General features: G+C 46.8%; 1 protein-coding gene and 1 pseudogene across 5 annotated transcripts in view; one reads left to right on the forward strand and one right to left on the reverse strand.

Annotated features, from left to right (window-relative positions):
* The window catches only part of IFI35 (interferon induced protein 35), a 117,535-nt gene that overhangs the window by 49,070 nt on the left and 45,510 nt on the right, over window positions 1-22,955 (reverse strand). Inside the window, exon 1 of one of the 5 annotated variants that reach the window (XM_073683631.1) lies at window positions 6,350-6,643. The exons of the other annotated variants lie outside the window; for them this stretch is intronic. Within the exon in view, the coding sequence (XP_073539732.1) occupies window positions 6,350-6,400 (51 nt within the window). The 5' untranslated portion in view covers window positions 6,401-6,643. Of the gene's footprint in view, window positions 1-6,349; window positions 6,644-22,955 lie in introns of those variants that run through there. 5 annotated transcript variants of the gene reach the window in all.
* On the forward strand, window positions 6,257-13,032 carry LOC141272673 (catenin alpha-1 pseudogene; annotated as a pseudogene).

The raw sequence follows: 22,955 nt of genomic DNA on the forward strand, positions 1-22,955 counted from the left end.
GTGATACCCGGTCTGCCCTAGTGAGTTACACCAGTCCGTGTGATACCCGGTCAGCACTAGTGAATTACACCAGTCCGTGTGATACCCGGTCTGCCCTAGTGAGTTACACTGGTCTGTGTGATACCTGGTCAGCACTAGTGAGTTACACCAGTCCGTGTGATACCCGGTCTGCCCTAGTGAGTTACACCGGTCTGTGTGATACCTGGTCAGCCCTAGTGAATTACACCAGTCCGTGTGATACCCGGTCTGCCCTAGTGAGTTACACCAGTCCGTGTGATACCCGGTCAGCACTAGTGAATTACACTGGTCTGTGTGATCCCCGGTCAGCCCTAGTGAGTTACACCAGTCCGTGTGATACCCGGTCAGCACTAGTGAATTACACCGGTCTGTGTGATACCTGGTCAGCCCTAGTGAATTACACCAGTCCGTGTGATACCCGGTCTGCCCTAGTGAGTTACACCAGTCCGTGTGATACCCGGTCTGCCCTAGTGAGTTACACCGGTCTGTGTGATACCTGGTCAGCCCTAGTGAATTACACCAGTCCGTGTGATACCCGGTCTGCCCTAGTGAGTTACACCAGTCCGTGTGATACCCGGTCAGCACTAGTGAATTACACTGGTCCGTGTGATACCCGGTCTGCCCTAGTGAGTTACACTGGTCTGTGTGATACCTGGTCAGCCCTAGTGAATTACACCAGTCCGTGTGATACCCGGTCTGCCCTAGTGAGTTACACCAGTCCGTGTGATACCCGGTCAGCCCTAGTGAATTATACCAGTCCGTGTGATACCCGGTCTGCCCTAGTGAGTTACACTGGTCTGTGTGATACCTGGTCAGCACTAGTGAGTTACACCAGTCCGTGTGATACCCGGTCTGCCCTAGTGAGTTACACCGGTCTGTGTGATACCTGGTCAGCCCTAGTGAATTACACCAGTCCGTGTGATACCCGGTCTGCCCTAGTGAGTTACACCAGTCCGTGTGATACCCGGTCAGCACTAGTGAATTACACTGGTCTGTGTGATCCCCGGTCAGCCCTAGTGAGTTACACCAGTCCGTGTGATACCCGGTCAGCACTAGTGAATTACACTGGTCTGTGTGATCCCCGGTCTGCCCTAGTGAATTACACCGGTCCGTGTGATACCCGGTCTGCCCTAGTGAGTTACACTGGTCTGTGTGATACCTGGTCAGCCCTAGTGAATTACACCAGTCCGTGTGATACCCGGTCTGCCCTAGTGAGTTACACCAGTCCGTGTGATACCCGGTCAGCACTAGTGAATTACACCAGTCCGTGTGATACCCGGTCAGCCCTAGTGAATTACACCAGTCCGTGTGATACCCGGTCTGCCCTAGTGAGTTACACTGGTCTGTGTGATACCTTGTCAGCACTAGTGAATTACACCGGTCCGTGTGATACCCGGTCTGCCCTAGTGAGTTACACTGGTCTGTGTGATACCCGGTCAGCCCTAGTGAATTACACCGGTCCGTGTGATACCCGGTCTGCCCTAGTGAGTTACACTGGTCTGTGTGATACCTGGTCACCACTAGTGAATTACACCGGTCCGTGTGATACACGGTCTGCCCTAGTGAGTTACACTGGTCTGTGTGATACCTGGTCAGCCCTAGTGAATTACACCGGTCCGTGTGATACCCGGTCTGCCCTAGTGAGTTACACTGGTCTGTGTGATACCCGGTCAGCCCTAGTGAATTACACCGGTCCGTGTGATACCCGGTCTGCCCTAGTGAGTTACACTGGTCTGTGTGATACCTGGTCAGCACTAGTGAATTACACCGGTCCGTGTGATACCCGGTCTGCCCTAGTGTGTTACACTGGTCTGTGTGATACCTGGTCAGCCCTAGTGAATTACACCAGTCCGTGTGATACCCGGTCTGCCCTAGTGAGTTACACCAGTCCGTGTGATACCCGGTCAGCACTAGTGAATTACACTGGTCTGTGTGATCCCCGGTCAGCCCTAGTGAGTTACACCAGTCCGTGTGATACCCGGTCTGCCCTAGTGAGTTACACTGGTCTGTGTGATACCTGGTCAGCCCTAGTGAATTACACCAGTCCGTGTGATACCCGGTCTGCCCTAGTGAGTTACACCAGTCCGTGTGATACCCGGTCAGCACTAGTGAATTACACTGGTCTGTGTGATCCCCGGTCAGCCCTAGTGAGTTACACCAGTCCGTGTGATACCCGGTCAGCACTAGTGAATTACACTGGTCTGTGTGATCCCCGGTCAGCCCTAGTGAGTTACACCAGTCCGTGTGATACCCAGTCTGCCCTAGTGAGTTACACTGGTCTGTGTGATACCTGGTCAGCCCTAGTGAATTACACCAGTCCGTGTGATACCCGGTCTGCCCTAGTGAGTTACACCAGTCCGTGTGATACCCGGTCAGCACTAGTGAATTACACTGGTCTGTGTGATCCCCGGTCAGCCCTAGTGAGTTACACCAGTCCGTGTGATACCCAGTCTGCCCTAGTGAGTTACACTGGTCTGTGTGATACCTGGTCAGCCCTAGTGAATTACACCAGTCCGTGTGATACCCGGTCTGCCCTAGTGAGTTACACCAGTCCGTGTGATACCCGGTCAGCACTAGTGAATTACACCAGTCCGTGTGATACCCGGTCAGCCCTAGTGAGTTACACCGGTCCGTGTGATACCCTGTCAGCCCTAGTGAGTTACACTGGTCTGTGTGATACCTGGTCAGCCCTAGTGAATTACACCGGTCCGTGTGATACCCGGTCTGCCCTAGTGAGTTACACTGGTCTGTGTGATACCCGGTCAGCCCTAGTGAATTACACCGGTCCGTGTGATACCCGGTCAGCCCTAGTGAATTACACCGGTCCGTGTGATACCCGGTCTGCCCTAGTGAGTTACACTGGTCTGTGTGATACCTGGTCAGCACTAGTGAATTACACCGGTCCGTGTGATACCCGGTCTGCCCTAGTGTGTTACACTGGTCTGTGTGATACCTGGTCAGCCCTAGTGAATTACACCAGTCCGTGTGATACCCGGTCTGCCCTAGTGAGTTACACCAGTCCGTGTGATACCCGGTCAGCACTAGTGAATTACACTGGTCTGTGTGATCCCCGGTCAGCCCTAGTGAGTTACACCAGTCCGTGTGATACCCGGTCTGCCCTAGTGAGTTACACTGGTCTGTGTGATACCTGGTCAGCCCTAGTGAATTACACCAGTCCGTGTGATACCCGGTCTGCCCTAGTGAGTTACACCAGTCCGTGTGATACCCGGTCAGCACTAGTGAATTACACTGGTCTGTGTGATCCCCGGTCAGCCCTAGTGAGTTACACCAGTCCGTGTGATACCCGGTCAGCACTAGTGAATTACACTGGTCTGTGTGATCCCCGGTCAGCCCTAGTGAGTTACACCAGTCCGTGTGATACCCGGTCTGCCCTAGTGAGTTACACCGGTCTGTGTGATACCTGGTCAGCCCTAGTGAATTACACCAGTCCGTGTGATACCCGGTCTGCCCTAGTGAGTTACACCAGTCCGTGTGATACCCGGTCAGCACTAGTGAATTACACTGGTCTGTGTGATCCCCGGTCAGCCCTAGTGAGTTACACCAGTCCGTGTGATACCCGGTCAGCACTAGTGAATTACACTGGTCTGTGTGATCCCCGGTCAGCCCTAGTGAATTACACCGGTCCGTGTGATACCCGGTCTGCCCTAGTGAGTTACACTGGTCTGTGTGATACCTGGTCAGCCCTAGTGAATTACACCAGTCCGTGTGATACCCGGTCTGCCCTAGTGAGTTACACCAGTCCGTGTGATACCCGGTCAGCACTAGTGAATTACACCAGTCCGTGTGATACCCGGTCAGCCCTAGTGAATTACACCAGTCCGTGTGATACCCGGTCTGCCCTAGTGAGTTACACTGGTCTGTGTGATACCTGGTCAGCACTAGTGAGTTACACCAGTCCGTGTGATACCCGGTCTGCCCTAGTGAGTTACACCGGTCTGTGTGATACCTGGTCAGCCCTAGTGAATTACACCAGTCCGTGTGATACCCGGTCTGCCCTAGTGAGTTACACCAGTCCGTGTGATACCCGGTCAGCCCTAGTGAATTACACTGGTCTGTGTGATCCCCGGTCTGCCCTAGTGAATTACACCGGTCCGTGTGATACCCGGTCTGCCCTAGTGAATTACACCGGTCCGTGTGATACCCGGTCTGCCCTAGTGAGTTACACTGGTCTGTGTGATACCTGGTCAGCCCTAGTGAATTACACCAGTCCGTGTGATACCCGGTCTGCCCTAGTGAGTTACACCAGTCCGTGTGATACCCGGTCAGCACTAGTGAATTACACCAGTCCGTGTGATACCCGGTCAGCCCTAGTGAATTACACCAGTCCGTGTGATACCCGGTCTGCCCTAGTGAATTACACCGGTCCGTGTGATACCCGGTCTGCCCTAGTGAGTTACACTGGTCTGTGTGATACCTGGTCAGCCCTAGTGAATTACACCAGTCCGTGTGATACCCGGTCTGCCCTAGTGAGTTACACCAGTCCGTGTGATACCCGGTCAGCACTAGTGAATTACACCAGTCCGTGTGATACCCGGTCAGCCCTAGTGAATTACACCAGTCCGTGTGATACCCGGTCTGCCCTAGTGAGTTACACTGGTCTGTGTGATACCTTGTCAGCACTAGTGAATTACACCGGTCCGTGTGATACCCGGTCTGCCCTAGTGAGTTACACTGGTCTGTGTGATACCCGGTCAGCCCTAGTGAATTACACCGGTCCGTGTGATACCCGGTCTGCCCTAGTGAGTTACACTGGTCTGTGTGATACCTGGTCACCACTAGTGAATTACACCGGTCCGTGTGATACACGGTCTGCCCTAGTGAGTTACACTGGTCTGTGTGATACCTGGTCAGCCCTAGTGAATTACACCGGTCCGTGTGATACCCGGTCTGCCCTAGTGAGTTACACTGGTCTGTGTGATACCCGGTCAGCCCTAGTGAATTACACCGGTCCGTGTGATACCCGGTCTGCCCTAGTGAGTTACACTGGTCTGTGTGATACCTGGTCAGCACTAGTGAATTACACCGGTCCGTGTGATACCCGGTCTGCCCTAGTGTGTTACACTGGTCTGTGTGATACCTGGTCAGCCCTAGTGAATTACACCAGTCCGTGTGATACCCGGTCTGCCCTAGTGAGTTACACCAGTCCGTGTGATACCCGGTCAGCACTAGTGAATTACACTGGTCTGTGTGATCCCCGGTCAGCCCTAGTGAGTTACACCAGTCCGTGTGATACCCGGTCTGCCCTAGTGAGTTACACTGGTCTGTGTGATACCTGGTCAGCCCTAGTGAATTACACCAGTCCATGTGATACCCGGTCTGCCCTAGTGAGTTACACCAGTCCGTGTGATACCCGGTCAGCACTAGTGAATTACACTGGTCTGTGTGATCCCCGGTCAGCCCTAGTGAGTTACACCAGTCCGTGTGATACCCGGTCAGCACTAGTGAATTACACTGGTCTGTGTGATCCCCGGTCAGCCCTAGTGAGTTACACCAGTCCGTGTGATACCCAGTCTGCCCTAGTGAGTTACACTGGTCTGTGTGATACCTGGTCAGCCCTAGTGAATTACACCAGTCCGTGTGATACCCGGTCTGCCCTAGTGAGTTACACCAGTCCGTGTGATACCCGGTCAGCACTAGTGAATTACACCAGTCCGTGTGATACCCGGTCAGCCCTAGTGAATTACACCAGTCCGTGTGATACCCGGTCTGCCCTAGTGAATTACACCGGTCCGTGTGATGCCTGAGGACAGCACACATGTAGTACTGCCATCTGACCGAGCCCTTAGGTTGCAATAAATCCAAACTTGCAGGTTTCTTAGGACTTTTGTGTCGCAGTTACATCGCCCCACAGTCACTGTGGTTACAGTGTGAGGTAGCATCGTCATGTTGTGTACCCCAGACGGGTCTCTGAGCAGACTGACTATGGGCCACGTCTCATCTTGGCTGACATTTCAGTGTGCAGCCATACAGCTACGCTATCTCATGGACACGCTGCTGAACACGTTCCTGTCCCTTTAAGCGAATTGCCTGAGTGTACACCAGCCGTTTCCTGTAGTCGTAGGACAACAAGTCCCAGCACGTCCAGCAGCTCCCAGCACACAATACACGTCCCAGCATCCTGCACTGCGCCCTGTCACGTGCTGGGAGCCGCCCGGGGGTGTAACGCATGACGTCACGGCCTTCTCCGGGTGGGTGAGGGAATGTAGGAGGAGGGGGGTGAGGTGAGCCGGAAGTTCCCGGCCCCTGTTCCCTGGGAACAATACTGCTCGGTCAGGGCGGAGTCTCCCCCGCTCTCACACATTAGTCTCACCTGCTCGCAGTCAGTCATTCTCAGACGCCAGAGCACAGACGGCGCAGCCATGAGCGTCCACACCGCCGAAATCAACTTCAAGTGGGACCCGAAGTCCCTGGAGATCCGCACACTGGCCGTGGAGCGGCTGCTGGAGCCGCTGGTAACTCAGGTCACCACCCTGGTGAACACCAGCAGCAAAGGCCCGTCAGCCAAGAAGAAGGGCCGCTCCAAGAAAGCCAAAGTGCTGGCTGCCTCCGTGGAGCAAGCGACGCAGAACTTCCTGGAGAGCGGCGACAAGATCGCCCGAGAAAGCCAGTTCCTGCGGGAGGAGCTGGTGGCCGCCGTGGAAGACGTCCGCAGCCAGGGTGAGCTGATGAGGTCGGCCTCCGGGGACTTTGCTGACGACCCCTGCTCCTCGGTGAAGAGGGGCAATGTAGTCCGAGCCGCCCGCACCTTGCTATCCGCCGTCACCCGGCTGCTTATCCTGGCAGACATGGCCGATGTGTACAAACTGCTGGTGCAGCTGAAGGTGGTGGAGGAGGGCATCGTGAAGCTGAGGAATGCGGGCACCGAGCAGGACCTGGGCATCCAGTACAAAGCCCTGAAGGCAGAGGTGGACAAGCTGCAATCCATGACTGCAAAGCGCCAGCAGGAGCTGAAGGATGGTGGGCACCGAGATCAGATGGCAGCAGCCAGGGGCATCCTGCAGAAGAACCTGCCCATCCTGTACAGTGCCACCCAGGCCTGTCTCCAGCACCCTGATGTAGCCGCCTACAGAGCTAACCGAGACCTGGTCTACAAACAGCTCCAGCAGGCAGTGACTGGCATCTCCAATGCCGCCCAGGCCACCACCTCTGAAGAGACCCCGGCCCAGCATGGCGGTGAGCTGGCCATTGCCTTAAATAACTTTGATAAACAGATAATCATGGACCCCCAAGGTTTCAGTGAGGAGCGCTTCAGGCCATCACTGGAGGAACGTCTGGAGAGCATCATCAGTGGCGCCGCCCTAATGGCTGATTCTGCCTGCACCCGTGATGACCGTCGTGAGCGAATTGTGGCTGAATGTAACTCTGTGAGACAAGCCCTGCAGGATCTCCTCACAGAGTACATGGGAAATGCTGGTCGTAAAGAAAGGAGCGATGCCCTTAATGTTGCCATAGACAGGATGACCCGGAAGACCAGAGACTTGCGCAGGCAGCTACGTAAAGCAGTCATGGATCACGTCTCTGACTCTTTTCTTGAAACCAATGTGCCCCTCCTGGTCTTGATTGAGGCTGCCAAGAATGGAAATGAGAAAGAAGTCAAAGAGTACGCCCAAGTCTTCCGTGAACATGCAACCAAATTGATTGAAGTGGCCAACTTGGCGTGCTCCATATCCAACAACGAAGATGGGGTTAAGATTGTCCGCATGTCTGCCAACCAGCTTGAGGCACTCTGCCCTCAGGTCATCAACGCAGCCTTGGCATTGGCAGCCAAACCTCATAGTAAAGTAGCAATGGATAATATGGACATTTTCAAGGAGCAGTGGGAGAAGCAAGTGTGTATCTTGACTGATGCAGTGGATGACATCACCTCCATTGATGACTTCTTGGCAGTCTCGGAGAACCACATACTAGAAGATGTCAACAAGTGTGTTATTGCTCTGCAGGAAAGAGATGTTGATGGACTTGATCGTACAGCTGGCGCAATCCGTGGTCGTGCGGCAAGAGTAATCCATGTTGTCACAGCTGAAATGGAAAACTACGAGGGTGGCATCTACACCGAGAAGGTAGTTGAGGCCACCAAACTATTGTCAGACACTGTCATGCCACGTTTTGCCGAACAAGTAGAAGCTGCGGCCAGCGCGCTTACTGGAGACTCCAACCAACCAGTGGATGAGAATGAATTCATTGATGCTTCCAGACTGGTGTACGATGGCATTCGTGACATCCGCAAAGCCGTGCTCATGATAAGGACCCCCGAAGAACTGGATGATTCCGATTTTGAGACTGAGGACTTTGATGTGAGAAGTCGTACCAGCATCCAGACTGAAGACGATCAGCTCATTGCTGGGCAGAGTGCCAGAGCCATCATGGCTCAGCTTCCACAAGAGCAAAAAGCTAAAATTGCTGAACAGGTGGCAAGCTTCCAGGAAGAAAAGAGCAAGTTGGATGCTGAGGTATCCAAATGGGATGACAGCGGCAACGACATTATTGTCCTGGCCAAGCAGATGTGCATGATCATGATGGAGATGACTGACTTTACAAGGGGCAAAGGACCCCTCAAAAATGCTTCAGATGTTATTGGCGCAGCAAAGAAAATTGCAGAGGCTGGATCACGGATGGATAAACTGGGGCGAACCATTGCTGACCACTGCCCCGACTCTACCTGCAAACAGGACCTCTTGGCCTATCTCCAACGCATTGCCTTATACTGCCACCAGTTAAATATTTGCAGCAAGGTCAAGGCTGAAGTCCAGAATCTTGGTGGTGAGTTAGTGGTCTCCGGAGCGGACAGTGCCATGTCCCTTATACAAGCTGCCAAGAATCTGATGAATGCTGTGGTGCAAACCGTGAAGGCATCTTACGTGGCCTCCACCAAATATCAGAGATCCCAGGGCATGGCTTCCCTGAACCTTCCTGCAGTGTCTTGGAAAATGAAAGCTCCTGAGAAGAAGCCCCTTGTCAAGAGAGAGAAGCCGGATGAGACCCAGACAAAGATTAAGCGGGCATCTCAGAAGAAGCATGTCAACCCTGTGCAGGCTCTTAGTGAGTTTAAAGCTATGGAGAGCATTTAATAGACCTTTTATGGACACTGGCTGTTCATTTCCACTGCCTGTATCATTATGCTGTAATTCTATCCTCTGCCCCATTTCTAGTCCCTTCTCATTTTACACATTCACGGTTCTTACTAATGGTAATATTTAAAGGGAGAGTCCATCTACAATGCCCCATTTCCTTCTGCCCACTTCCACCTTTTCCAGATCCCCTTGTCTTCAATAATGTTGGAATTATTAGGAGTACCTATTTTGAAAACATCTTTGGGGTAATAACCTCCCCTTCAAGTAAATGCAAGTGATGGTAAGAATTTTCAGGTTGAAGGTTATTGCTTTTACATTATATTGACTATTAACTTTTTCCAAAATGAAGCTACAATCTAAAGTATATAATTACTGTTCCATTATAATGTATACTCTTTACTGGTTGCTTCTGCACAATACTGGTGGCCATATTGTTTACTGGACTAGTAGTATTCTGTGTGATTTCATCTGGCAGATTATTGGGTTAGGCGCACTGGCTTCTGTATAGAGGCTTGGAGGAGCCCCTTTTAATGCTGTTACGGTATATATTGGCGTATTTATCATTTTGGCACATGTTTTTAATTTATTAACCCTGTGTAGATTTTTCTAAAATGAATGTTTTAAAGCCGCGGTCTGCAATCTACATATGTCATGTAACTATCTCCCCCCAGCATGCCTGTACAGCTTTTGGCTGTCTGGGCATGCTGGTGGTTGTAGTTCTGCAGCAGCAGGTTGCTAATTAATGGGCATATTGTACTGAAGATGCTCACAATTTGCAAATGTAAATGCAACTTTAGTGTAAGTGCTCTTATAAAATGCTTGCTTCATGTTTCTTTAGAGTGTAAACAGGCTGCTGATCACCAGATGAACAAGCAAGACTCTTGTTCATTGGATGATATGGTCTTTTGTGCAGCCCAAATGATCATGATTCTCGGTGGTGCATCGTCCTGTATAAACAAGACTTGTACTGCCGACAGCCATGACGGCGTGTGTGCACTGACCGATCTAGTATAGATCTGCCACTGCACATCACTGCTGTAGTCTGCCTGTGTAAACAGGCTTATTTTAAAGCACCACTCCAGCGGGGGGGGTTTTATGGCAGAGTTGGAGTGGTGCTTTAAATGTAAGCCCCGTCATATACTCTCCTTCCATCGCCTTCATCGGATCTGCCGGTGCGCTCCACTGTCTGTTGGAGCGCGTCAGTGGCACTTTTCACAAGATGGTGCCATGGGAGCGGTGCTGGAAACCGGGGAAGACGCCAGAGGGCGAGTATATCACTATGGGCTTACACTTACAGCGTCACTCCAGGACTCAAAAGAAAAAAAAAACACTGGAGTGGTGCTTTAATGACCATTGATTGGTAAAGGTTTACCATAAGGGTGAGATCGGAACGCAGTGCACAGACTGGTCGGCGGCTCTCCTGACCTGAGCATGACCACTTCATGTATTTTTATGCTGCGGTCACTCTCGGGTAGGGAGAGCCGCAGCCAGTCCGGCATTGTGTTCCGATCATGGTCGGCTTTATATTGTCTGACTTCATTCTAAGTGATAGCCCAATACTCCATTAGGAAATTCCTGTACTAAGCAGAGTTCTGTGGTACATGGGGCTCAGCAATAAAGCCAGGGCTACATGGTGACTTGTGGGCGCATGACATTTGGATTGCTGTCATAATTGGTGATGGTTAGGCAGATCTTGGTGTGGCTTTTTTACTTGCAGGCTACTCATCCAACGCTATAATTGATTTACTATTAGTTGTAATGTAGTATGGCGATCCTATTTTGCACGATTACAAGTCGCTGTGTAGCCCTAGCCTAATTGGTATATAGGTATTTTATAGTTTTGGGTTTATTTGGGAAGGGGGCTACAGAAGGCATGGTCATTCTGGGACTTAGTTTTACAATGGGGAAGCAGACCCCGCTCCCCCTTACTCTGCAATACAAGGATCTACACCTAGTTACTGCAATAAGGGTTCACATAGTTTACTAAAGCTGTATATAAACTTTAGGTCTGGCCAGGTTTCTTTGGTGTTTACCGCACAACTCTTGGCTTTCTCTATAGCAATCCATATAATCTATGCATTATCTATATAACTGTCATGTGATCTATACTGACCCCCATACTGTGACGGTTGTTGGATGTGACCATGCATATTATACTATAACATTATTCAGGTTAGCGGTACAATGCAGCAATGGCTTCCTGCGGATCTCCAATAGCCTTATATGACAATGGTCTGCGGGAAGCTCACAATGCATGAGTCTTGGCTGTTACTAAGGGCTATTGCACAAGAAAATACATTTATTTTTAATATTCTTTCTTCACCAAAGGAATTTTTGCAGTGGTTTATCATGTCTTATTCCTAGAGAATACTCCTCACTTCAAAGGTAGCCATTTTGCATGGACATGATGAGGCTGGGTTCACTTTCCATGGCTGTCCTCGGTAGGCGACTCCAGCCTCGTACTTATTTGTTGATTTTCCTTAAACACTCCCATTAAATTGTTTATCCTCTTAATATATTGCAATCCTATTTTATAACACTGTGTACTTACAGTTGCTCATTTTTTTCCCTTCTACACAGTTTTCCATTAGGTCTATGACATCACGTGATTAAAAACTGACTAAGTGAATCTTTCTAAGCTCTATGTGGAAATAGGAGGTCAATTTTCCCTGTATGACTCAGGAGTCACTGCAAAAGTCCCTGGAAGGAGGGAGCAGCTGAGTCAGGAGTTGCAGAGGGGAATGATTTCTGCAGGGACAAAAGACTTCCTGTTTCTACATTGAGCCCAGGAAAGAGAAGAATTAGCTGGGTAGAAAGGCAAAATGAGCAATTGTAAGTACACAGTGCTGTATAATTGCAGTATATTAAAATGCTAAAAACTTTGATTGGAGGAGTGCTTTTTTTATAGTGTGGGTAACAAAATGGCTGGCTCCTTTTTTAGTGAAGGCCTCTTAACTTTCCTGTTTCCTCACCATGCCACTACATTTTGGGGGGTTGTCCTCAGCTTTTGTAGGTGGCTAGGGTCACCCCTTACCTGTATCATGTATTGTTAATTTGGGGTTTTACATTTTGCAAGTACTTGTGTATTAAAGGGGTCGTATACTTTTGGCTTTCGTCTGCTGTTACACCTGAGGTAACCAGCCATGGCCTTCTTCAGATACTTCCTGCATAGGCACCTTCATAGGGAATACGGCTTTATCAGTGCTATATTTCCTACAGGGGTTTCTATACAGAACATATCTAAGGGAGATCACGACTGCTTATTTGGACCATAAGGGCGGAACCAGTCATTTAATATTCAACCCTTTTAATTTTTTTGAAGTATGTTACACTAATGTTTTGTTTTCTTAATGCGTCACTAAGACACAAGGTGTCACAATGCTTTATATGAAGAAAAATGGTGTTCAGTGGTGACTTTTCCTATAACAGGGTTTTGTTTTTTTTAAGCAGAAGCAGAACATTGGGCCTTGAGTATATAAACTTAGGGTATGTATAGATACCTAGAGTGACCAATAACCAATCTCAGTACTTGTCATTGCTAGTTAAAAAAAATATAAGCAGTGATCTAATTGGTTGCAACTTTAGTTTCTATGCACAAGGCCGACATTTGTACAGACTGAGTACAACCCCCCCAAACCCACATATTCTATACACGCACACGTGTAGAAGGGGCCGTACTGGAGCCCTGCAGTCGGATCAGCTGCTCCACCCCAGTCACCCACTTCTTACACCTCTGTCTCTTCCTGTTGTGTTTTACATTTCACCACATGGAGTTTTACATTGTGTGTTTGTTTTACAGTTGCCATTTGTTACTTTTATAACTTAAATGCTTTGTAGGGTTTTTAAAGTTGCTTGTTTTACTGTAATATTCTGATTTTATTTGTATGTTAACAATAAATTTTGATTTTACTAGGAAAAGTAACTTTGGTCGTTTTTTTTATTTGGCAGTACAGATTAGAAGATTTGTGTCTGTCACAAATATCAGTAGCACAGTCGGGGATGGTTTGGGGTATAGTTCACTGACTATCAGGGGGTCCCAGTCGTACGTCCTGTATGTCAACACATGCTGGTTTTCTATTGGCCGATGATTTGTAAGAAGCATTTCTAGACGGAGCGATGTTGGACCATCTGGCCAGCAATCACATGATGAGCGAGCAAAATGCCCTTTCTTTGGACCGATGATTACATGGGTTTAAAAAAAAAAATCATCATTCTTGGCAGTACATTGTCCGGTGTAAGCTGGTAATGTGCTGCCAACATAATATTCTATGTCCACAGAACAATTGCATTAACCACTTCGCGCCAGAGCCTGTTTTTGCCTTCGTGACCGGGACAATTTTTTCAATTCTGACCACTGCCAGTTTATGAAGTAATTACCCTGGAACGCTTCAACGGATCCCCCTGATTCTGAGGTTGTTTTTTCGTGACATATTGTACTTCATGATTGCGGTAAAATTTCTTCGATATCACTTGCGTTTATTTGTGAAAAAATCGGAAATTTGGCGAAAATTTTGAAAATTTTGCAATTTTCAAACTTTGAATTTTCATGCCCTTAAATCAGAGAGATATGTCACACAAAATAGTTAATAAATAACATTTCCCACATGACTACTTTACATCAGCACAATTTTGGAACCCAAATTTTTTTTGTTAGGGAGCTATAAGGGTTAAAAGTTGACCAGCGATTTCTCATTTTTCCAACAAAATTTACAAAAACATTTTTTTAGGGACCACATCACATTTGAAGTCACTTTGAGGGGTCTTTATGACAGAAAATACCCAAAAGTGACACCATTCTAAAAACTGCACCCCTCAAGGTGCTCAAAACCACATTCAAGAACTTTATTAACCCTTCAGGTGCTTCACAGGAATTTTTGGATGTGGAAGAAAAAAATTAACATTTAACTTTTTTCACAAAAATGTTACTTTAGACCCAATTTTTTTATTTTCACAGGGGTAACATGAAAAAATGGACCCCAAATTTTTTTTGCAATTTCTCTTGAGCGTGCTGATACCCCATATGTGAGGGAAAACCACTGTTTGGGCGCACGGCAGGGTTCAGAAGGGAAGGAGCGCCATTTGACTTTTTGAATGTAAAATTTGTCTGAATAATTAGCGGACGCCATGTTGCGTTTGGAGAGCTCCTGATGTGCCTAAACAGTGGAAACCCCCCACAAGTGACACCATTTTGGAAACTAGACCCCTTAGGGAACTTATCTAGATGTGTGGTGAGCACCTTGAACCCCCAGCTGCTTCACAGAAGTTTATAATATTGAGCTGTAAAAATAAAATTTTCACATTTTTCCCACAAAACCGTTTTTCATCCCTTAATTTTGCATTATCATAAGGGTAATAGGATAAATTGCACCATGAAATTTGTTGTGCAATTTCTCCTGAACACGCCGATACCCCATATGTGGAGGCAAATTACTGTTTGGGCGCATGGCAGGGTTTGAAAGGGAAGGAGCGCCATTTGACTTTTTGAATGTAAAATTTGTTTGAATAATTAGCGGACGCCATGTCACATTTGGGGAGCCCCTAATGTGCCTAAACAGCGGAAACCCCCCACAAGTGCCACCATTTTGGAAACTAGACCCCTTAGGGAACTTATCTAGATGTGTGGTGAGCACCTTGCACCCCCAGCTGCTTCACAGAAGTTTATAATATTGAGCCGTAAAAATAAAATTTTCACATTTTTCCCATAAATGTTTTTCATTCCCTAATTTTGCATTATAAGGGTAACAGGATAAATTGCACCATGAAATTTGTTGTACAATTTCTCCTGAGTACGCCGATACCCCATATGTGGGGGAAAACCACTGCTTTGGTGTACGGCAGGGTTCGGAAGAGAAAGAAGCGCTATGTTGGCTGGGATAGGCAGCAGACACCATGTCACATTTGAGAGCCCCTGACATGCCAAAACAGCAGAAACCCCCACAAGTGACCCCATTTTGTAAACTACACCTCTCAAGGAATTCATCTAGGGAAGTAGTGAGCATTTTTTAATTTTTAAATTTATACCATTGGGCAGTGAAAAAAGCATAATTATATTTTTACCACAAAAAAATGTTTTACCCTCAGATTTTACATTTTCACACAGGGCAATGGGTAAAAATGGTGCCGAAATGTGTCACACAATTTCTTCTAAAAGTGTCAATACCCCATATGTGGCTGTATCGTACCACTTAGCCATACGGTGAGATTTGAGGGGGAAGGAGCGCTATTTGACAATTGGAGAACAAATTATTGTAGAATAGGCATTTGGATTTGGGAGCACAAAATTCCATCATGGGTTCTGGCTGAATCACGTATTTCAGAGATTTACACGGAAACTCTGGTGTAAGTGCTCAGCGCAGAGCACAGGATAAATGTGAGCAGAGCCTTACTGGGATCTTTGGGAGACATAATAAACAAATCAGTAGCAGGTGAATAATATTTGTTTTATTTATTTTTTATGCCGTTCCTCGTGTGATATAACTGATTAGATTACTTTATTCTTCGGGTCGGTGCGATTACAGAGATACCAGATTTATATCGGGTTTTTATGACAGCTGTCACACACTAAAATACGCTTTTTTTGCAAAATCTAGTTTTTGCATCACCATATTTTGAGAGCTATAATTTTTCCATATTTTGGCCGATAGTCATGTGACGGCTTGTTTTTTGCGGGACGAGTTGACAATTTTATTGGAACCATTTTTGGGCACGTGACATTTTTTGATCGCTTTCTATTCCGTTTTTTGGGAGGTAAAGTTAACAAAAACAAACACTTCAGGAATTGTTTTTTGAGGGTTTTTTTTATGCCGTTCTGCGTGTGGTAAAAATGATCAGGCAGCGTTATTCTTCGGGTCAGTACGTTTACAGCGATACTACACTTACTGTATTTTTTTTATGTTTTGGCGCTTTTACACAATAAAACAAACAATTTTATAGAAAAAAAAATATTTTTTTTGCATTGCTTTATTCTGAGCGCTATAACTTTTTTTATTTTTCGGCTGATGGAGCTGTATGGCGGCTTTTTTTTTTGCGGAACAAGATGACGTTTTCAGCGGTACCATTTTTATTTCTATTCTGCTTTTTGATCGCATTTTTTTCCACTTTTTGTTTGGCGATATGATGAAAAAGCATATTTTTTTGCTCCGTTTTTTATTTATTTTTATTACGGTGTGCACAGAAGGAGTTAATTAATGTGACAGTTTTATAGCTCGGGTTGTTTCGGACGCGGCGATACCAAATATGTGTACTTTTTTTTGGTTTTGTAATTTACGGATTTATTGGTTTAATATTTTATTTATTTATTTTTATTTATTTTGTGATTTTTTTTTTATTTTTTTTATTTTTTTTTTTTAATAGTTTAAAAACTTTTTTTTTTACTTTTTTTTACATTTTTACTTAGTCCCTGTATGGGACATTAATTTTTATTTTTCTGATCACTGATCTCATGTAATGTAATAGACATATATTACATTACATGAGATCTTCCCTGACTGTTTCAGTCAGAGTCTCCTGTCTGGTATCAGCTGCATACAGGCTGAAGCCAGACAGGAAGGACACCATATATGGCAGAGCTGGAGGCGGTCATGTGACCTCCAGCTGCCATAGCAACCCCAGGTCCTCAAACGAAACGGAGGTCTTCGGAGGTAAGTAAGACGACCCCCTCTCTTCCTGCTGTCTCCTATATGCCGCGATCACTATAGATCACAGCATATAGAAGACAGCAAAGGGTTAACATCACTGGGACCTGATCTAATCAGGTCCCGATGATGTACCCTGTCAGAGCTAACGCTTTGCATCGGAATCGCAGTGCTTGCAGGACCCTGGGGGTCCTGAGCACTGCGAGACCACCCACCGTTTTTAAACGTCGGCGCTGCACAGAGCCCGGCAAGCGCCGACGTTTATCTACAGTGGGCGGTCGGGAACCGGTTAATAGTTTTGTGGATAAAGAATTGTGGTCTGCCGCTCTCATTGGGGAATTAAATGACCGCTGACTAGTTTGCATGTAGCTGATCAGCAGTCATTTAACAGATGCTACTGACACACACAAACCCAACATTAGACACTGATAAAATGCTTGTGTCTGAATACGGCCATACAAATGATGCTGATTGCCTTAAAGGGATTTTCCCAGGAACAAAAAGTTAATTTTAATCAATAGATCTTGGAATAATAATAATTTCCACAATTGGATGTGTGTAAATAAAATGTTCCTGTGCTGAGATAATCTTATAAATGTGCCCCTGCTGTGTACTGTGTAATGGTTGTGTCTGACTGGACAGGGACATGGTCTGATCATAACACATCTCCTGGGCAGGGGAGGAAACAAAAGAGTAAACAGACAGGACAGCATGAGATCACAGCTGATTCTTTCTTTGAAGTGAAACATTGTTTAAAAAAAGGCAGGGAAATGTTTTACCTCACAGAATCAGCTGTGATCCCCCGCTGTCCTGTCTGTATACTCTTTTGCTCACCCCCCACCCTGGCCCAGCAAAGTCCCTGCCTCCTGTCTGTAACCTTCCAGAGTTTTCATCTGTTTTCACCTCCGCTCCAGTCTGTGTCCGGTGAAAAGTGACCTGTCTGCAGCTCCAGTGTTTCAAGGAGAGGCATGGAGGTCACTTTTCAATACAAGCCTGAGAGCATCATTCTGTCTCTCATAGACTTGTATTGAGAGCTTGTGACGTAACTTCTGACTTGCGACCAGTCGGAGGCTGTGGTCACAAGATGGCATCGCGGGACCAGAGTTGTGCTGGAAAACGGTGAGGACGCCGGAGGGTGTGTATAAGAACTGGGGCAGGGAGCTAACGCTTAAAGCACCTCTCCAGCGATGGGGGAGGGGAACAACGCTGGAGTGATGCTTTAACCCCTTAACGTCTGCCGATACGCATTAAAATGGTGGCCATTAAGGGGCCTTATTGCTTCATTGCCGTTTTAAAACGGCAATCTGGAAAAAGGCTGTAGAACCCCTCCCCCAGAGTCAGAAATTCTCCGGGGTCTCAGCTACCAGGGGTAGCTGAGACCCTGGAGAGCATGATCAGGGCCGGTTTTACCAGTCCCCAATCACGTGATTGCTGTTATTCAGTGAATAACTGTGATTATGAAAAAAGTGTGCCCAAGGTTACAATGATTTCTTTCTCCTCTGACGTGATTTAGATGTCAGAGGAGAGCAAAATGATGTCCCCCGGATCTCCTCATCCAGTCCTCTGCCATCTTCATGTGGAAAAAAAAAAGTGGGAGCAGTGCGGTCGGTACCCGGCAACAATAGGGAATTTTTCCTATTGGTTCCTTTTTAATGACTATGCTAGGGTCTATCACAGTGACAAAAAGCAAAAAAAAAAAAAATTTTTGCCATTCCTTGCTATTAGGGTTGGGGTTAGGATTAGGATGGGTTTTAATCAAAAGTAAAGAAAAAATGACGATATGACTAGTGTTGAGTGCAAGTGCTCGCCACTTGAGTTTTCATCGGGTGCTCGGGTATGCACAGAGTATTGCTCAAGTCCCCACCCCACATGTTTCGCAGCTGTTATACAGCAAAAAAAACACACAGGGATTGCCTACCATACATGGGCTATCCTTGCATGTTTTTTTTGGTGTCTTAACAGCCACGAAACGTGGGGTGGGGACTTGAGCAATACTCTGTGCATACCCGAGCACCCGCAATACACTGCATACCTAAGTAACCAATGCAAACTCAAGTAACAAGTACTTGCGCTCAACACTGACAACAGATTCAATATAACTACCCAATGTTATCAAATTCTGTGTAATACCTCTGGGTTCAAAACGTTCACTATACCCCTTGATAAAATCCTTGAGGGGACTAAGTTTCCAAAACGGGGTCACATGTGGGGGGGTTTCCATTGTTTAGACACATCAGAGGCTCTCCAAACGCAACATGACACCTCTCGATTCCAGCCAATTTTGCTTTCAAAAAGTCACACAGTGCTCCTTCCCTTAACTCTGCCATGCGCCCAAACCGTAGTTTTTCCCCCACGTATGAGGTATCTGCATGCTCAGGAGAAATTGCACAACTCTTCAGGTCCATTTTTTTTCCTGTTACCTTTGTAAAAATAAAAAAATTGGGGTCTGAAGTAAAAATGTTCTGGAAAAAAGTTAAATGTTCATTTTTTTTCCTTCCATGTTGCTCCAGTTCCTGTGAAGCACCTGAAGGGTTAATAAACTTCTTCAATGTGGTTTTGAGCACCTTGAGGGGTGCAGTTTATAGAATGGTGTCACTCTTGGGTATTTTCTGTCATATAGACCCCTCAAAGTCACTTCAAATGTGATATGGTCCCTATAAATAAATAAATTAAAAAAATGGTTTTGTAAATTTTGTTGGAAAAATTAGAAATCGCGGGTCAACTTTTAACCTTTATAACTTCCTAACAAAAAAAATTTTGTTGCAAAAATTGTGCTGATATAAAGTAGACGTGGGAAATGTTGTTTATGAACTATTTTGTGCGACACGTCTCTCTGATTTAAGGGCATAAGAATTCAAAGTTTGAAAATTGCAAAATTTTAGCCAAATTTTCGTTTTGCATTTATTTGTAAAAAAAAAAAAAAAAAAAAGTCATATCGAAGATGTTTTACCACAATCGTGAAGTACAATATGTCATGAAAATGCAATCTCCGAATCAGTGGGATCCAGTGAAGCGTTCCAGAGTTATTACCTCATAAAGTGACAGTGCTCAGATTTGTAAAACTTGGCCCGGTCATTAATGACATAATTGGCTCCGTCACGAAGGGGTTAAAATCACATTTGCAATTGGGAGTTCTATACAAATTTCACTCTGGTTTGGCTTTTACAGGGTCTGTTTTCCTGCACATTTAAGTTTGTCTGGTCTTAAATCATCTGAAAGGAGTTCAGAAAAAGACAGATAAAGTTACAAACTCTCCTGTTATCAGAACAAGCTCGCTGACCGATTCACAGGTAAAGATGTCGGCCATTTGCTCTGGTTAGTGCAGCTTTCCTCACGCTGACCAGCACGTCTGTCCATACAATGGCTGCTGGTGGAGGAGCATGTGACCAGACCTGTCTATACAATGGCTGCTGGTGGAGGAGCAGTGACCAGACCTGCCCATACAATGGCTGCTGGTGGAGGAACATGTGACCAGACCTGCCCATACAATTGCTGCTGGTGGAGGAACATGTGACCAGACCTGTCTATACAATGGCTGCTGGTGGAGGAGCAGTGACCAGACCTGTCCATACAATGGCTGCTGGTGGAGGAGCATGTGACCAGACCTGCCCATACAATGGCTGCTGGTGGAGGAGCAGTGACCAGACCTGTCTATACAATGGCTGCTGGTGGAGGAGCAGTGACCAGACCTGCCCATACAATGGCTGCTGGTCGAGGAGCAGTGACCAGACCTGTCTATACAATGGCTGCTGGTGGAGGAGCAGTGACCAGACCTGTCCATACAATGGCTGCTGGTGGAGGAGCATGTGACCAGACCTGCCCATACAATGGCTGCTGGTGGAGGAGCAGTGACCAGACCTGTCCATACAATGGCTGCTGGTGGAGGAGCAGTGACCAGACCTGTCCATACAATGGCTGCTGGTGGAGGAGCAGTGACCAGACCTGTCCATACAATGGCTGCTGATGGAGGAGCATGTGACCAGACCTGTCCATACAATGGCTGCTGGTGGAGGAGCATGTGACCAGACCTGTCCATACAATGGCTGCTGGTGGAGGAGCAGTGACCAGACCTGTCCATACAATGGCTGCTGGTGGAGGAGCAGTGACCAGACCTGTCCATACAATGGCTGCTGGTGGAGGAGCAGTGACCAGACCTGTCCATACAATGGCTGGCTGCTGGTGGAGGAGCAGGGACCAGACCTGTCCATACAATGGCTGCTGGTGGAGGAGCAGTGACCAGACCTGTCCATACAATGGCTGCTGGTGGAGGAGCAGTGACCAGACCTGCCTATACAGTGGCTGCTGGTGGAGGAGCATGTGACCAGACCTGTCCATACAGTGGCTGCCGGTGGAGGAGCATGTGACCAGACCTGTCCATACAATGGCTGCTGGTGGAGGAGCATGTGACCAGACCTGTCCATACAATGGCTGCTGGTGGAGGAGCATGTGACCAGACCTGTCCATACAATGGCTGCTGGTGGAGGAGCATGTGACCAGACCTGTCCATACAGTGGCTGCCGGTGGAGGAGCATGTGACCAGACCTGTCCATACAATGGCTGCTGGTGGAGGAGCATGTGACCAGACCTGTCCATCAGCCTTTTCCAATTGTAAAACACCTCACATGGGAAAGCTGCTTTCATACTGGAGAAGGCTGATGGACAGGTCTGGTCACATGCTCCTCCACCAGCAGCCATTGTATGGGTTTGGTCTGGTCACATGCTCCTCCACCAGCAGCCATTGTATGGGCAGGTCTGGTCACATGCTCCTCCACCAGCAGCCATTGTATGGACAGGTCTGGTCCCTGCTCCTCCACCAGCAGCCATTGTATGGGCAGGTCTGGTCACATGCTCCTCCACCAGCAGCCATTGTATGGACAGGTCTGGTCACTGCTCCTCCACCAGCAGCCATTGTATGGACAGAAGTGCTGGTCAGTGTGAGGAAAGCTGCACTAACCAGAGCAAATTGCTGTTCTCTGTACCTCAGAATTTCAGGGAGATCCTTCTGACAGACTACAAGGAAAGTCTGTAACTTTTTTTAACCCTTTATCCCCCAAGTCTGTTTTCACCTTCATGAACAGGCCAATTTTAACAATTCTGACCACTGACACTTTAAGGTAATAACTCGAATGCTTCAACGGATCCCACTGATTCTGAGATTTGTTTTTTCATGACATATTGTACTTCATGATAGTGGTAACATTTATTCGATATGACTTGTTAATTTGTGAAAAAAAATCGGAAATTTGGCAAAAATTTTGCAATTTTCAAACTTTTAATTTTTATACCCTTAAACCAGAGATGTCACACACCATAGTTAATAAATAACATTTCCCACATGTCTACTTTACATCTGCATTATTTTTAAAACATTTTTTTTTTTTTTTTTGGTAGGAAGTTAGAAGGGTTAAAAGTTGACCAGCGATTTCTCATTTTTCCAATAAAATTTACCAAACAATTTTTTTAGGGACCGCATCACATTTGAAGTGACTTTGAGGGGTCTTTATGACAGAAAATACCCAAAAGTGACACCATTCTAAAAACTGCACCTCTCAAGGTGCTCAAAACCACATTCAAGAAGTTTAACCCTTTAGGTGCTTCACAAGATCTGAAGCAATGTGGAAGGAAAAAATTAACATTGAACTTTTAACTTTTTTTTTTCACAAAAATTTTATTTTAGACTCAATGGAGTACCATTTTGACTTTTCGACGCAAAATTATCTGGAATTGAGAGCAGACGCCATGTCGCGTTTGAAGAGCCCCAGATGTGCATTAACCGTGTAAAACCTTCCCCCGACAAGTGATCCCATTTTGGAAACTAGACCCCTCAAGGAATTTAACTAGATGTTTGGTGAACACCTTGAACCCACAGGTGCTTTCCAGAATTTTACAATGTTGAACTGTGAAAATGAAAATGTGTTTTTTTTTGTTTTTGTTTTTTTTTTTACAATGATAGCAGGAGAAGATGGAACCCAAAATTTGTTGTGCAATTTCTACTGAGTATGCCGATACCCCATATGTGGGGGAAAACTACTGTTTGGGCGCACAACAGGGCTCGGAAAGGAAGGGATGGCGTTTTGGAACGCAGACTTTGATCTGCAGGCGTCATGTCGCGTTTGGAGAGCCCCTGGTGTGCCTAAACAGTGGAAACCATCCCCCCACACACACAAGTGACCCTATGTTGAAATCGATCTACTGTTTCCCTGGTATGTGA

Source organism: Phyllobates terribilis, unplaced genomic scaffold (assembly GCF_046119375.1).
Source record: "Phyllobates terribilis strain yellow unplaced genomic scaffold, ASM4611937v1 Scaffold_5__5_contigs__length_657084704, whole genome shotgun sequence".
In the NCBI taxonomy this organism is placed as follows: Eukaryota; Metazoa; Chordata; class Amphibia; order Anura; family Dendrobatidae; genus Phyllobates; species Phyllobates terribilis.